Here is a 17,694-nt window from a genome sequence, read left to right as displayed (position 1 = left end):
TGATCTATTGATACTTGCCCCTGACTCCGAGAGTAGATGTGATCTGTGGTTTGTGTTGGCATGAAGACGTGTGAAACTGCAAAGTTATTCATATTAAAATGATGACATTTATATTTGTACATGTAAAATGAACATTTTTGTAACCTTTGAAAATTTTTAATCAAGGGTTACTGATCAAGCCCTAATGGAATTAGAGGATTAACTTGAGCACTGCTAGACTGCTTGGAACTAGAGTATCTTCAACACTCTAGAATGCTGGGAGCAAACTGACCACCAGCTATTGGTTGACTGATAAGGTGTGTGTTATTTTGTAATCACCATGTTGGACTTTGTCTAAAGTTATTTTAGCAAATTAGGTAAAGAAAATGATTGTGCAGGCATAGTTTAACATAAATCAAGACGTACCTCCTTCTAGTAAGGCACATACAGTAAGGCATGCACTATAACCTTGAAAATAATCACAGTATAATATTCTTTTCTCATGGATTTCAAAGAACACAGTTTGTAGACAGGAATTTCTGAAAATGGTAGTTAGAAACATAGCGAAATTCTAATTGTGGGGATAAATTAATTACCTAAAGTTGAAATGGTTTTATAAAAATGCTTTATATTTTTAATACTGTTGATTTAAATATGTATGGATGCTGAAGGATATGTCAGTAAATGGCAAAATTTACTCAAAAATGGAAAAAACCTCTGCAGAGGAAATCTGCCTCTGAAAGTGTTCATGTGGATGTCATGTTGAAAAATAATTCAATTTCCAATTAAAAAGGAACATTATAGTGCTGACCTCAGCCTTTGTAGTCATTAAACTGTATCTGTAAGGGGATTGTGAAACTAGAAAGCGTGAAGGAAAGTTGTGAGCAAGCCTAGCAAGGGGCTTACATTCTCAGACTTCAAATATTCCAGATTACCATGGTTAGTTAGTATGCATATTATATACTTTCAGGTCAAAGTCTCGTTTTAATTAATTGTGGAAAAGGCAAGAAGATGGAGTTTGGCCAAGCTATCATTGCACTCTAAGCCCTAAATACAATTTCCTGAGGCACGTGTTTCTATTAAAAAGTGAAAACTGGTCAGTGTCCTATAGAATAGTTTAGCTTTAGCTTGACATTAAGGGCTTGTGAAAAAACAAAACCTATTTACAAAAATGTGGGAATTGTAAGAATCACTCTGAAACATGTTTACATGTCATAGCAATCATTACCCTTCAGGTGAGGTGAGAAACTGTGATTATCTTATTGCATTGGCACTTGTCAAGGTGTTTGATATAGTTGGCAGCAAGTAAAGAGTAAGTGCTTTACCTTGGTTTGTGGAAAGCAGGAAAAAATAGCCCCCTGCTGTAAGCACCTTCGATGGATATTTGAGTATCATTTACACTTAGATTTATGACATTTGGCAGATGACCTTATCTAAAGCAACTTACAAAAGTGCGTCAAAGTCTCTATCAATGAATACATCAGACATAGACCATAGAGGAATGGAAGTAGGTTAACAGATCTGATAAATGAGGTGGGACAGTGGGAAACCTTGGGTCCTGGCATTCAGGTGGATGCTACTTTGACACACCTAAACTACCAAAACATTGCAATAAAACAAATACACCCATCCATGGCAATACAATTTGAGGACACTGCAGAATAATGTACTCTGACACATTGCAAAAACTGTACTAAAGTGGTTTAAGGAACATGACAAATATTGGCCTCCAAATTCCCAGTCTGGACAAACAAGTGCAGTCAATCGAGGCAACTTTAGCAACATGATGTAAAGCATCTGCTAAAGTATTGACAACAGATCTTACAGCACACCTTTAGAGACCTTGTGAAATCTATGCTTTGAGAGATCAAAGCTGTTTAGTGGTACTCAGGGATCAACACAATATTAGGTATTACTACACAGTATTCTTCCCGCCTTTTATATTATGAAGGTTTTGTTTGATGTTGGCTTTCATTTTTCTCCCATTTCAGGGATTTTAACATATGTGCGATGCCAAAAAAAAAAAATTAGGCTAACTGAGTTGAAAAGGCACCCCAGGCCAGTCATTTATAAACTGCAACCTGAACATGGCCCATTTGAGTGCTTTTAGTTGAGGTGCAATAAAAAAACATCACCCACAATGTCAAAGTTTGGACATCTTTGCTGGACCCAAAATAGAATGTAATCTTCTCTAACAAGGCTGAATGAATAGTTTTTTTAGAACCTGGTGTTCTACAAGAAAATTAATTTCCATACAAACCAAATATAAAATCCATATATCCATATACTAATATAATTATTACAGGGGTAAAGAGTAACATAAATGATATGGGTTAACCAAAAGCAAACCACAAAGAATTAGAATCATAATTCTAACCTCAGGTCCTTCCTTGTTGTATAAGTAGAATAGAGGAAAAAAATGAAGGTGTGATTCAAGAAAACATTCTGGAAAGTGTCACTACTGAGAATTCCATTTGGCATCAGAGCCAACACTCCCAACAAAAACACCACTGCAAATAAATAATGTATACATGATGTACTACTGTTCCAAAGTGGTTTTCACATTTTATTATTTTTTTTATCTTCTCTGATTCACATTTTGCTTGGTTTAACTGTACATTTCTAAGCACACCAAACCTACATTTCTTGTTCCTAGATTGATCAGGAATTACACTGGTTGTGTCTGTATTGATAGATCTGTTTTAGGTTTTTTGCACCATTCATTGTCAACTGGACAGGTGCTATGTGTGAATATAAGCAGTTTAAACCATAAAACTAATTTGGAATCAACAACCATGCTATGGTTAAAATTACAGCGGTCATATTAAACATTAACAATAGCTCTTGAACTATATCTGCATGATTTTACTGGATTGGCAGTAAGTGTACCTGCTCTGGTAATAAATACATGGAGAGAGATGCCCCTTTTTCTATACATTAACATGTAATGTTATGGCTTGCAGATGTACAGATGAAATTATTGTATGGCAAATTGCCACAGTAAAAGGCTGCTTAAAAATACAATAATAGTTTCAGTTCTAAGCGATACTCAAACAGTCCTACTGAAAAGCCACAAAATACAACAATCCTGAATCATTTTCAACCAAATCCATTACATTCTATATGTCCGCACAGCTCTCTCAATGTTCACTATAAAATCTTTTCCCCATTCTTCAACATTATACTGCTAAAGCTTCTCCATTTTTTTGCCGAGTTTTTTTTGACACAGTCCAAGAGTCTACCATTTTTACTCATGCACCAACACAAGTATCCAAACGTTTAAGAATCCTGTTGAAACTTTTCAGCAATGTTAAGAGATTGATTACAGCACTTCAACTGCAAATTTTCAGGTCAGGTTCCCAAAAAGTGTAGTAAAGTCTAATATGTAAATAGAAGGGGATAAATTGAGAAAACAAAGTTAAAGAGCACTCAAGTTTTTTTTTTTTTCCTTGGGTTTCCGTTGCCATTGATGAATTGCTCTCTAACAAAGTAATAAACCTTTTCGTCCAATCCATATGTGAGTCATTCCCCACAAACGGTATCTTGAAAAGAAAAAGATAAGAGACCCGCTCAAAAAGAAAATTGAATTACAATGTGAAAATGTAGCATCACAACAGCCTACTGTACACGCACACACAAACATGCACACTTACCAAGCCAGTGTTCTCCTGTGATCTTGCCAAATCCCTCTCTGTAAGAGTCCCAGTCCCTAAAAAAATTCACAGATCCATCTTCTCTGCGCTGTATCACCTGGGGAAATAAAGAGTTACAAATTAGCATATGTTGCCAGCACAGTCTCACAAGTGAAAGTAACAAATTGTTAGGATTTTTTTTTATTATTATTCATTTGTCAGAAAAAATTCTAGGTGCATCTCAATCAGCTTACTAATGAAGTTCAATAGTCAGTGCACTGATTAGCGTGGGGGCCATTTCAAGTGCTGTTTCAAACCCAAAATCTTTTCAGTGCACTGAAAATGTTCCAATCTAAAAAACATTAACTAAAAAGCATCAAAATTTAGCCCTTGTCAAACTAGCTCAAATTCTTACGCTAATCATAAAATCAATAAAGAGATAATCAGTGTTATTTACATCACCGGACATAATGCTATGCATGGTTGGTGTATGTTCACTTTACTTCTGCCTTTCCATCTTGCATAAGATGTTGTAACTTCATCCATATTAAAGGCCTAAAAAATATTTATTTGAAATTGCTATGAAGTCCCCAGTCCCCAGTAAATTCTTCCCAGAACAAGAGGCATCTCCTAGTACTGTTAAATTGCACAAATATACTTTATGCACCATATTAGAATGAGACAAGAGACCAATTAAAACTAGCTTTCAAAATGAGAGCAGGCCAAAAACTATGCTAATATCCTTGAAAGAAGAAGATGCACTTTATTGCTTAGCTCATAAGAGTCCCAAAGCAGTAAAGTAAAGGAGCTACTGAAGTGCAATAGTCTTTTGAGGTTATTAGCATTAAAAAAATGGTATAATAAATGTTTTTGGTCATATATAATCCAATGTCGAAAATTTTTTTTACATCTTTAATAGCAGTGTATAATATTCTTAAACCCAGTTATGTGCCGAATTTCACACCAAACATTTAAATCATTATCAAGTGTTTATCTATATGTATAAAAAGTACTATATAGTGAATTTCCCTGTTTCTAGTAAAAAAAAAATCACTGTAGTAAATGAATAAACAGAACAGGAGCTCTCATTAGTGCATTTGTTTAATTCTTTGTCAATTTCTGACCAATAATTGATTGTTAATACTTTTAAAAGCTTATTTCTAATGTGTGAAATAAACACTGCTGGTTTGTTTATTAACCAGCTCCCATTTTACTAAAGGATTATTGGGGTTGGATAATGTCAACTGATCAGGCCGCCAGTGAACTTTCCTCAAGTAAAACTATTATGTGTGGGTTGTGCTCTTAAATGGCACAGTAGGAGTGAATAGTTCCTTTGCAGTTTACTTCTTCTTCTTCTTCTTCTTCTTCTTTCGGCTGCTCCCATTAGGGGTCGCCACAGCGGATCATCCGTCTTCATACCACCCTGTCCTCTACATCTGCCTCTTTCACACCAACTACCTGCATGTCTTCCCTCACCACATCCATGAACCTCCTCCTTGGCCTTCCTCTTTTCCTCCTACCTGGTGGCTCCATTCTCAGCATTCTTCTGCCAATATAATTCATGTCCCTCCTCTGCACATGTCCAAACCATCTCAATCTCGCCTCCCTCACCTGGTCACCAAAACATCCTACATGCGCCGTCCCTCTAATAAACTAATTTCTAATCTTGTCCATCCTCGTCACTCCCAACGAAAACCTTAACATCTTCAGCTCTGCTACCTCCAGCTCCACCTCCTGTCTTCTACTCAATGCCACTGTCTCTAATCCATACAACATCGCAGGTCTCACCACAGTCCTATAAACTTTCCCTTTCATTCTTGCAGATACCCTACTATGACAAATCACTCTTGTCACTCTTCTCCACCCACTCCACCCTGCCTGCACTCTTTTCTTTACTTCTCTAACACACTCTCCATTACTTTGCACTGTTGACCCCAGGTACCTGAACTCCTCCACCTTTTCCACCTCTTCTCCCTGCAACCGCACCACTCCAATGCACATAAGGCATCTGTGGTGCCCTTTCTCGGCATGAAACCATACTGTTGCTCACAGATGGTCACCTCTTCTCTCAGCCTGGCTTCCACTACTCTTTCCCATAACTTCATGGTGTGACTGATCAACTTAACTCCCCTGTAGTTACTGCAGGTCTGCACATCTCCCTTATGCTTAAAGATTGGTACCAGCACACTCCTTCTCCATTCCTCAGGCATCTTCTCACCTTCCAGAATCTTGTTAAACAATCTGGTTAAAAACTCCACTGCCATCTCTCCTAAACTTCTCCAAGCTTCTACAGGTATGTCATCCGGTCCAACCGACTTTCCACTCGTCATCCTCTTAATCGTTGCTCTCACTTCCTCCCTACTAATCCTATCTACATCTTGCTTTACCGACTCCATATTATCCAACCTTCTCTCCCTCTGATTTTCCTCATTCATCAGCTGCTCCAAATTCTCCCTCCAACTTCTCAACACACTCTCCTTACTAGTCAACACATTTCCCTCTCCATCCTTAATTGCTCTAACTTGCAGCACATCCTTCCCAGCTCGGTCCCTCTGCCTGGCCAATCGGTATAAATCCTTTTCTCCTTCCTTAGTGTCCAACCTCTCATACAGCTCCTCATATGCCTTTTCCTTGGCTTTCGCCACATCCCTCTTTACCTGCTGCCGCATCTCCTTGTACTCCTGCCTACTTTTCTCATCACTCTGTCTATCCCACTTCTGTTTTGCCAACCTCTTTCTCCTTATGCTCTCCTGCACTTCCTCATTCCACCACCATGTCTCCTTGTCTTCCTTTCTATTTCCAGATGTCACACCAAGTACTTTTCTAGCTGCCTCCCTCATCACTCCTGCAGTAGTTTCCCAATCACCCAACACCTCTTCACCACCACCGAGCACCTGTCTGACCTCTTCCCTGAACCTCACACTACACTCTTCCTCCTTCAGTTTCCACCATCTTATTCTTCTTTCAGTCCTCACTCTACTTTTCTTCTTCTTCACCTCCAAAACCATCCTACAGACCACCATTCAATGCTGTCTAGCTACACTGTCCCCTGCCAACACCTTACAGTCTCCAATCTCCTTCAGGTTGCATCTCCTGCATAGCACATAGTCCACCTGTGTGCACCTTCCTCCACTCTTATACGTCACCCTATGATCCTCCTTCTTCTTAAAATAAGTGTTCACCACTGCCATTTCCATCCTTTTAGCAAAATCTACCACCATCTGCCCTTCCACATTTCTCTCCTTAAGGCCATACCTACCCATCACCTCCTCATCACCTCTGTTCCCTTCACCAACATGCCCATTAAAGTCTGCCCCAATCACCAATCGTTCTTTCCTAGGTACACCATCTACCACTTCATCTAATTCACTCCAGAATCTTTCCTTCTCCTCCATCTCACAGCCAACCTGTGGAGCATAGGCACTGATGACATTTATCATCATCCTTCAACTTCCACCTTCACGATCATCACCCTATCAGAAACTCTCTTCACCTCCACTACACTCTTACTGTACTCTTCCTACAGAATCACCCCTACACCATTTCTCTTTCCATCCACACCATGATAGAACAGTTTGAACCCACCTCCAATGTTCCTGGCCTTACTCCCTTTCCACTTGGTCTCCTGAACACACAACATATCTACCTTTCTCCTCTCCATCATATCAGCTATCTCTCTCCCTTTCCCCATCATAGTACCAACATTTAAAGTACCAACCCGAACCTCTTCTCTCCTACACTGCTCCTTTTCCTGCCGTCTCTGTAGACATCTTCCTCCTCTCCTTCTCCTCCTTGGGCCAACAGTAGCCCAATTTCCACTGGTACCCTGTCGGCTAACGATACCTGTGGTGGTCGTTTGTTAACCCGGGCCTCGACCGATCCGGTATGAAATTCTCATTTGTGATCCGCATATTTGATTTAGCACATGTTTTACGCTGGATGCCCTTCCTAACGCAACCCTCCCCATTTACCTGGGCTTGGGACCGGCACTAAGAGTGCACTGGCTTGTGCTTCCCTAATGGCTGGGTTAGTTCCTGTGCAGTTTACTGATTTAAATAAATAAATATATATATATATATATATATATATATATATATATATATATATATATATATATATATATATAGGAACATATAGGAACATATAGGAATATAATATGATTTTCAATTTAACAAAAAAATCCGTTATTATGTTATGGCTCCAGCGAAGTTTTTTTAAATGACCACTTGGAGGCTCAAAAGGATCAAGTCAAAGTGATGCTATACTTTATGCCCAGAATGTCAGCAGACAGTTCTGCAATTTAGAAACAGCAAAAATGGTGGGAATCATAAAGGGGAAATCAATAAGGACAAATCCAGTGCTTTTCACAAGCTTCAGTTAGTCCAGAATGCAGCAGCCAGAGTTCTTACAAGGTCAAGAAAATATGATCACATAACCCCAATCCTATCGTCCCTACATTGGCTTCCTGTTAAGTTTCAAATAGACTACAAACTATTACTTCTCACTTATAAAGCACTAAATGGTTTGGCTCCCATGTATCTATCCAGTCTTTTAACACGCTACAATCCGCCACGCTCCCCGAGATCTCAAAACTCTGGGCTTCTAGTTGTTCGTAGAATAGCAAAGTCCACTAAAGGCGGTAGAGCATTTTCACATTTAGCTCCTAAACTCTGGAATAGTCTTCCTGACAGTGTTCGGGGCTCAGACACACTCACCCAGTTTAAGTGTAGATTAAAAACATATCTTTTTAGCAAAGCCTACACATAACACACATCGCATATCATAACCTTGTGCTTCCAGAACATCTGATCACATGCACATTATCAACTTGTGCTGTGAATATCATGAACAGCAGCTACGCTAATTCCTCTCCACTGCTTCCCTTTCTCTCCCCATCCCGAGACACCCTGAGGTTTGGCCAGCTCCAGTCACGTCCCACCTCGTGATGATTACGGACCTTGAATAAGTAGATGCCGAACTCGCAAACATCCCGAACCATCTAGAGACGTACCAGTGCCATTTGGATCCCGCTACATGTGTGGAGTTCTGACATTGGACCTCCTGGAGTGTTTAAAGGTTTTGGCATGGAGAAGCTGATGCTGGATCTGTGGTGATCACAAATGCTGAGCTCATAAAACTCGGAGCTACTAACCATATAGACTGTATAAGACTGCAGAAAGAACATCACTTATAATCTTATACTCCAGTACTCATGTTAGTTCTCACTGTCCAGTGTTCTGTATTGTTGAAAGATTTATGATCAAACTCTTGATGTCGCCCAGATGAGGATGGGTTCCCCTTTTGAGTCTGGTTCCTCTCAAGGTTTCTTCCTCATAACATCTAAGGGAGTTTTTCCTTGCCACAGTCGCCACGGCTTGCTCATCAGGGACAAATTCACACCATTCACCATCACTGTTGATATGTGTAAAGCTGCTTTGAGACAATGTCTGTTGTGAAAAGCGCTATATAAAAATAAACTTGACTTGACTTTTCTAAGTTAAAATTGGAAGATATAAAGCTCACATTAATATAAAAATGCAAAATCTAAATGGAATCTGAATGCCAAGTCAAATCCTATACTACTACTACTAATAATAATAATAATTGTAATAACATTAATAATAATTTCAACATAACTTCCTGCTCAATATGTAACTAGCAACCTTGCAAAATATCTAGACAGGTAATAAGTAAACAAAGTAGGTAGTATGCTTGTTAGGTATACAGTAGACACTATACACCAATCAGGCATAACATGACCACCTGCCTAATATTGTGTTGGTCCCCCTTTTGCTGCCTTGACTCACCATGTACATCAATAAGTCTTGGCCACCCATGACCCTGCCCCAAGTTCACCACTGTTACTTTCTTTGACCACTTTTGCTGTATACTGACTACTGCAAACTGGGAACACCCCACAAGAGCTGCAGTTTTGGAGATGCTTTGACCCAGTCATCTAGCCATAACAATCTGGTCCTTGTCAAACTCAAATCCTTATACTTGCCCATTTTTTCCTGCTTCTAACATGGCAACTTTGAGAAAAAATTCTCACTTGCTGCCTACTATATTCCACCCACTAAAAGATTCCATGATGAAGAGATAAGCAGTTTTATTTACCCACCAGTCATAATGTTATAATCAGGATCAGGTTTATTGGCCAAGTGTGTTGACACACACAAGGAATTTGGTTTGAGCTGTTAGTGACCAGGCATAACATTAATGTCATAATGTTATGCCTGGTCGGTGTACCTGATCATTAGAATGTAGAAATAATCAAGAAAAACTCTTCACTGATGTCAGGCTGGTATCAAGCAGATGAAACCAAAGTAATTATAATTAGGTTTAATAGTCTTTAAACAGAATACACACAGCCAGAAATTAGCTGTACCGGAAAATGGGTGTAGTCCGTAATAGAACCAGGAAACGGGTATAAGTCCATAAAATGGGTAGTCCATGAATGATCTGCAGAATGCACTGTGGCATGGACGATAAATGAATGTGGAGTGAGGGCCTTAAGTAGAGGGAGAGATGATGGGAAACAGGTGACGGTGATTAGTAAGTGGGTGAGGCGCTGCGAGCGTGCTGGGTGCTGAGGGAAGGCTTGGCCAGTGGTTCCCTGACAACTGAACAGTACATGTGAGAGCTAAAAAGTTCACTAGAAATAAAGTGGATATTGCAATGCAGATAACCATTTGTGTGTGGGTGTGTGTCTTGGATAAAAAAAATGCCTCTAGTTATTACAAAGCATTTTGAAGAACTATAGCACATCATAGATGTTAAACATTCATAATACATATAAATTATGAACATTATTTATTTTTAATTGCGAGCCCTGTGTAAAAAATGCCTTTCCTCCATTTCTTAATGAGCTTACGTATAGCCTAAGGCTCTGTTTCTCATCTAATAACAAGCTCAGCATGCACTCTATTGTTACTATAATTAATGACAACAATGTTCCCATCGTTTTCATTTTCCTTATTTCTTATATTATCACTTTTTTTTTTCACTTGACTATAAAGTTGTGAGTCTTTTTCATGTGCAATTAGAATGCGACAAGTTTCTATATCTGTAATTTAAATTTTTACTTGAACTAGAAGACCCAAACTTGTTACAGCATGACAATACCCATGTGTACAAAGTGATCTCCATTAAAAATATGGTTTACATAGTTTGGTGTGGAAGATCTTGAGTGGCCTGCTATAGAGCTCTGACCTGAATCTTATTAAACATCTTTGGGATGAATTGGAATGTTGACTGCATGTCAGGCTTCCTCACCCTACATACGTGCCTGACTTTACTAATGCCCTTGTGGCTAAATAAACAAATACACTCCAAAATAAAGTGAAACCTCTTCCCAGAAGTGTGGAGGTTTAACTGAACATGATGTTAATAAAGTCTGACAAATCTTATACTGTAGTCAGGTGTGCACAAACCTTTGTCCTTATAGTGTATGTTTAATATACATTTTTCACTTTATTTAAACCAGTCTTTAGCTTTATTCTTCTTTGAAGAGAGAATTGAATGTACAACATAAACAATACTTTGGAATGGATACTTTTTAGCTGATCTTAACTGTTAGCAGAGATGGAGTAATTCATTCAAAACTAATTATAATTGCTTATTGGAAATTCACAGCTTCATATTTTGCCCCTAATTTCATGCCCCAGTGAAATATCAGGCAACTTTCTTCACATATCTTTTCTCTCATCACTGTGGCGAAGTGTGGCACTGTGGGAGTGTGCTGCTTATGAAACATCAATGGGTGGATATAGGATCACGAACACACAGCTGAATTCCTTTCTAAATGCAATGGGGATTAGTAAGAATTTGTGTGGAAAAACACTGGCACTGGATTTATGAGATGTTGAAGTTGTCAAATTGATAAAGATCAGGTGACACAAAATAAGAAAAAAAGGTTGATTTTAGCTGATATTAGATATAAATATTATACTAATATTAATAGGCACAAATTCTGTTTGCATTTGCTTGCTTTCTGGTGCATAGGTTTGGCATAGACAGTGTGCATTCGGCGGTGAATTCACACATAATTTAAAATGGGAATATGACCCAAAAAGGGACTACAAATTCAGACACACATCAGGTTTACAAATATCCAGCACTGCTAATGACATAAACCCATGTCAGAGTGAATACAAGCAGACTGCAGACTTTATAAAAGCCTAATTAGTTCAGGAACAGGAAACATGTCTATTGTTTAAAATCAGAGATGGCTTTATCAACCAAGTACACTTATACTCATGAGCAATTAAATTAAACAGTTGCTCACATTAGGGATATAGATCTCTATTTCATTTCAGCTGGCTTAGTGGTTAGCACATTTGCCTTGGACCTCCAGGGTTGGGAGTTTGAATCCTGTAGCATGTATTCCCCATTCTTCGGGGTTTCCCCACCAGTTCAAAAACAAGCATTGGCCCACAACTATGTGCAGGATATGCTGTAGAGAGGACAAATGGATGGAGGTATCTGGGGTCTTTGAGTGTTATTCCAAAGCCACTTGACCACAGGAATTAAAAATGGCCCTGGACAATAAACTTTTGTAGGTAGGGAACCTTGTGCATTAATCACATCAGGGTGCACATTAAATGGGGAAAAGATAAAAGAAAGAAAGGTACCTAGGTACAAGAATAAAAACTACAAGAATCTAGTGTAAGGGTGTAAAGATTACAGCATGTACTAGAGCTGCAGTTTGGAGAAAGTTTGACAGAATGGGTAGACGAGTGAGTACTGTATTATTAATTTATTAATTGAAAAGACATTTATTTGATCAGATTCGGTCAGATCTAGGGCATTTTAGTGTTGACAATGCACCTATTAGCATTTTTTCGTGGAGGGATGAAACTTGAGAACCCAGAAGAATCCCAGGCAAAACCTAATACAAAGGCAGGCACTATGCCTGTGTACACACACACACACACACACACACACACACACACACACGTTACAAAACCCCAAACATGCAGAAGCAGCTTGAGGTGTGACTTCCATATCTGACTTCATAAAAACTGAGCAGCTCTTTACAGCATGCAGCAATTAGTGATCGGTATCTGATCCATTACTGGCAGAGAGAAAGCTGGCCTTTTAAAAAATGGCACAGGGATCTGGCACAAGCTACAACTGGCACTGATTATTGCCACTTATGGCTCATTCAGTATGAAGAAGGGGTAGAAAAAGCAATGAAAGACAGTAAAAAGGGGAGGCCAAACGGCAAAAGAGAGGGAGGTGAACAAAAATGACACAAAAAGTGTTTAATAATTTTCTGTCCTAGCATGTCTCCATCAAGGTTTAAGGTTAAATATTTTTTTTTTACTATAGTTATAAATCTAACAATATATATTATTATTTGATAAATTGTTTTGTCCCTGGGTTCTCTTTTATTTCTTGTCACGGTTTCTTTGCACTGTACAATCAACTCTGTTTTTCTATATCCCAGTTTTATATTATTTGCTCTGGGTTTTTTTTTTTGTTTGTTTTACATTTGAATGATTTCTATACTACACACTGTATGTAATGGAGTATGACTTGTTGTATACACAACTGTACCCAGTACAATGTACAGTAAACTTTAATGACTACAGTATAAAAACCTACTTGTACATATACATACATGTTTGTTTGTATATATACAGTTTGTAGATATGTATGTATGTATTTGTGTTTGTATATATTTATTTGGTGCTACTGATTATTGCTAAAGGAATTAACAATTTTCTATCCACAGCTGGCAGAGATGAAAAAGATAAGTAAAAAAAAGTGCCGTATTTTCCGGACTATAAGCCGCTACTTTTTTCCCCACGCTTTGAACCCCGCGGCTTAAACAATGAAGCGGCTAATTTATGGATATGAAACTCTTTATATTAAATCTGATGCGCTCCCACTAAATCGGGCCGCACCACATCATAAATATGGATGAGGTTCCTCTGACGTTTGACCTGCCGCTCACTCGGACTGTCAACAGGAAATGCGAATCATTCGTCACGCTGAAAACAACCGGGCATGAAAAAACGCACTTCACCTGTGTTCTGAGCTGCACGGCATCGGGAGAAAAGCTTCACAGATGGTGATTTTTAAACACACGACGATGCCAAAAGATAAACTCCCGAGAGAAATTGTTGTGAAAGGAAGGAGGAAGACAGTGAACAATGACTTTCTTGGTAGGCTACTGTCTAGATACAAGCCGTGTAACAGTCACTGTCTTTCGTTAAAGCCTGTGTAAAGTTCATTAGTTTCAGTGTAGGCACCTGAGGCTTATAGACAGGTGCAGCGTATTTATGTTCAAAATAAAAATCTTTGTGAAATTCAGTGGGTGCGGCTTATATTTGGGTGCGCTTAATAGTCTGGAAATTACAGTAAGTATTTGAGTAGGTCAGTAGATAGACAGACAGATATCCCAAATAGATATGCACTGTAGATGGCACAATATACGTAAAGATTATGGAATATGCTAAATTTATACACAGTGTAAATACAGATGATATATAGATATGCAATAGAAGATATTTAGTATTTTACAATTACATACAGTTAAAATTATGCAGAGGTGATTCAAAGTGACAGTGACAGAATGTAGAGAGTGGTGCTGAATTGCATGATGATTACTGGCATTAGTATATGTTAGAATATATTATAGAGAATATAGGTAGTTGTGGAAGTAGATAGGTACTGTAAGTCGCTGAGTATGTAGTCAAGTAGGGAGGTAAGCAGGTAGGTAGAAAATTAGGTACAGTTGGTGGAATGTAGGTAGGCAGGTATGAAGAAAGGTAAATAGAAAGTTAGAAAACTAGACAGGTATGTAGGTAAGTATGTAACTAAGGGTGTACAGTAGGTGAGTATAAGTATACAGTAGGTAAGCTAATTATAAAGTTAGGTAGATAAACAGGGACATAAGTAGAAACGTACTTAAATATGAGGGTAGGTTGGTTGGTCAAGTAGGTGGGTAAGAATGTAGGTGAGTAGGTAGGAAGGTACATGAGTAGGTAGATAGGTAATGAATAGAGATGAAGGTTGAAGCATGAGTTAGTAGGTACTCTAACCTACTAGAGTAGGTTATTACTCCTTGTCTTCCTATCTTTCTATCTATTTTACAACTTTCTTATTTTGTTCTATCTTTATACATCTTCATTTTTGTTCTTATTTAAATTCAAACTTGTAGGTGGGCCTGGCTATGGCTCTTGCTTAACTATTCACCCTCTTGTTCTTAACATTCCACTAGGAAGTGTGCAAAAGCCCATGTTCTGTACCCAGTAATCAACACAAAAGTTAACTGATAGTATGGAAGTCCACATACACTCATCAGCCGGTGTAACAGGAACTTTTGCTCATTTATGCAATTATTAATCTTACAATTATTTGGCAGAAGTGCAGTGCATAAAAATAATGTAGATATAGGTCAAGAGCTTCAATTAATGTTAACATCAAACTTTAGAATGGGGGAAAATGTGATCTTAGTCACTCTTATAATGATATGTTTGCTGAAACCAGACATTTGAGAACAGATATTTGAGAAATTATGTATCTTTTGGTATGTAGAGTTTACGCATGGTATAATGAAGTGAAAGAAAAAGCAAACATAAAAAAAAAAATACATCTAGTAAGCAGCTGATCTGTGACTATAAACTGGTTATTTGAGTTACAGTAGCTTTCGTGTCAGCTTGGATCAGTTTACTATCTAGTACACATTACTAAGGAATTCAAAAACTTTGTCCCATTTTGCAGAGAAAGTTATAGTACAGTTTAAAATAAATGTAATTTTGGATAGATTAAAAAAAAATACACAATATGCTGTGTTGGACTGGTGTCCACAACCACATACACTTTCTATACAATGAACAGACATATATTTATGGCCACCGTTCAGGCATAACATTATGACCACCTGCCTAATATTATGTTGGTCCCCCTTTTGCTGCCAAAACAGTCCTGACCCTTTGGCAATTGACAGCATTTACTTCTTTAGCAATTTGAGCTACAGTAGCTCCTCTGTTGGATCGAACCACATGGGGCAGCCTTCACTCTGCAAGTGCATCATTGCGCTTTGGCTGCCCATGGCCCTGTCACCAGTTCACCACTGTTCTTTCCTTGGACCACTTTTTGATAGCTACTTACCACTGCAGACTGGGAACACCCTACATCAACACATCAACTTTGAAGACAAACTGTTCACTTGCTGCCTAATACATCTCACCCACTAACAGGTGCCATGATAAAGAGATAATCAATGTTTTCACTTACCAGTCATAATGCTATGCTTGGTCAGTGTATTTTTTAAAATAAATAAACTAACCATAAGCTGCCCTTCAATTATTGATCGGAGCAATTCTTTAATATATAATAGCATTTAATAGATACAAATTACATTGCGCTCTCAGATTGCATTACACCCTTCCTATATATGTTGAAGCAGGGAGATATAAGTGGTGTTTTCACACTCTGTTTTAGCATCACATCTACATCAAGAGGGGGTTCTGGCAGGTGAGAATACATACAGATGTTTGGACCATCGTATCGAATTTGGTACTGAACAAGCACTTTTGTAAGTCACAGAATAAATGTTGAATTAACATTTTTCACAATTTTCTTTCTAAACAAACTTTCAGAATTCATTCCTTTATTCCTTGCAGACTCCATCTTCTTCAACTTCCTTCATTTTTAACCTTCCTTCTGAATAAATGCATGAACATTACTTTTTTGATTAATGGCACACTGAAATACAGCACACAAGCAGCTTTCAGCACAGTGTATATCTTGTTGATACAATGTTAAAAAAAAAAAAAAAACACAGAACCTAAACATCTATCAGTAACAATCATCATGAAACAAATACTTCTGACTGTAAATCACAAAAGTACATGAAAAAAGTGACCACAGAAATATAGCTATTATCTTTATAGCTCAAAGCTCTTTATAGCTGGGATACGTTATTATCATTTCACTTTACTCAATTGGAAAGAAAATGTACATTTTGGCAGACAGCAAAGCTGAATATTCATTATTTCCACCAGGACTGCTTAAATTGTGAAGTGCCCTAAAAAACCTAAAATTTACTTTCAATATTTATTTATTTATTTATTTATTTATTTACTTACTTACTATTTACAATCCTGTGCAAAACAGTATCAAACTTCTATGCCACTACCCCCCATATACACAAACACAAACTGTCTTGTTTTCCTTTTGAGAACCTTTAACCAAAATAATTCTAATGCTATTCTACATCGACATCACCATAACCATAAATAAATACTGTAAAAAATAGTCTAAATGGTCAATATTACAGATAATACACGCACACACAACATGCATCAACAACGCTTTGGAAACAACAGAACAACACCGCCAGACTGACAAATCCCTGCCTAGTGTGAATGGGCACAGCTGAGGACTTAGGGGCCAGGAGCAGTGCTCGAATTGAGGGGGGCTGGGGGGATTTGTGATCCCCCCATAAGGCATTAGGGACCCCCTATGGCAAGTAAAAAATAGACTTAGAGGGTCCCCAAGATTATTTAAGTAAAAAATATATGAATTACACACCAACTGGGGACCCCCATAAGACTTGACTCAATTTGAGCACTGGCCAGGAGTGGTGCTAAGGTCAAGACTGTAAGACCTGATGAAGGTCAGAAGGGTGGACTAGCCCACAGCATTGCAAATGTCTTGGAAAGAAACCCCAGAGAAAAAAGCCTTAGAGGCCACCACACTTTGGCTTCAAAACCACTTGAGTAACTACCTATAAAAGTTCCCTAAACTGGACTGGCTGCAGAGGTAAGTCCACAGGTTCGTCCAGTACCGCGCCCCCCACATCCCCGTCCTCAGAGAAAGAGAGGTGGAGCGCCGCACCCTCTCTGTGGGGGAAAAAAAAACAACAAAGAGCAGGCTGCCGAACCCTGAGCTGAGCCACTCCTAGCTTTTCTGTCTTTTGGGCTAGTTTGTCCATCCACACTAGGCAGGGACTGGTCAGTCTGGCGGTATTGATGGGTTTTGCAGCAGGACAATGATCCAAAACACACCAGCAAGTCCACCTCTGAATGGCTGAAGAAAAACAAAATGAAGACTTTGCAGTGGCCTA

General features: G+C 38.5%; 1 protein-coding gene across 3 annotated transcripts in view; it reads right to left on the bottom strand.

Moving 5' to 3' along the window:
• The window catches only part of fibcd1b (fibrinogen C domain containing 1b), a 169,924-nt gene that overhangs the window by 69,002 nt on the left and 83,228 nt on the right, over positions 1-17,694 (bottom strand). For all 3 annotated transcript variants that reach the window (XM_046839692.1, XM_046839693.1, XM_046839694.1), the window contains exon 6: positions 3,633-3,729. In XM_046839692.1, the coding sequence (XP_046695648.1) occupies positions 3,633-3,729 (97 nt within the window). The remainder of the gene's footprint in view (positions 1-3,632; positions 3,730-17,694) is intronic.

The sequence above is a fragment of the Silurus meridionalis genome, chromosome 25 (assembly GCF_014805685.1).
Source record: "Silurus meridionalis isolate SWU-2019-XX chromosome 25, ASM1480568v1, whole genome shotgun sequence".
Lineage (NCBI taxonomy): Eukaryota > Metazoa > Chordata > Actinopteri > Siluriformes > Siluridae > Silurus > Silurus meridionalis.
Note: the sequence above shows the minus strand (reverse complement) of the source record. Positions and strands in the feature narration are given on the sequence as shown.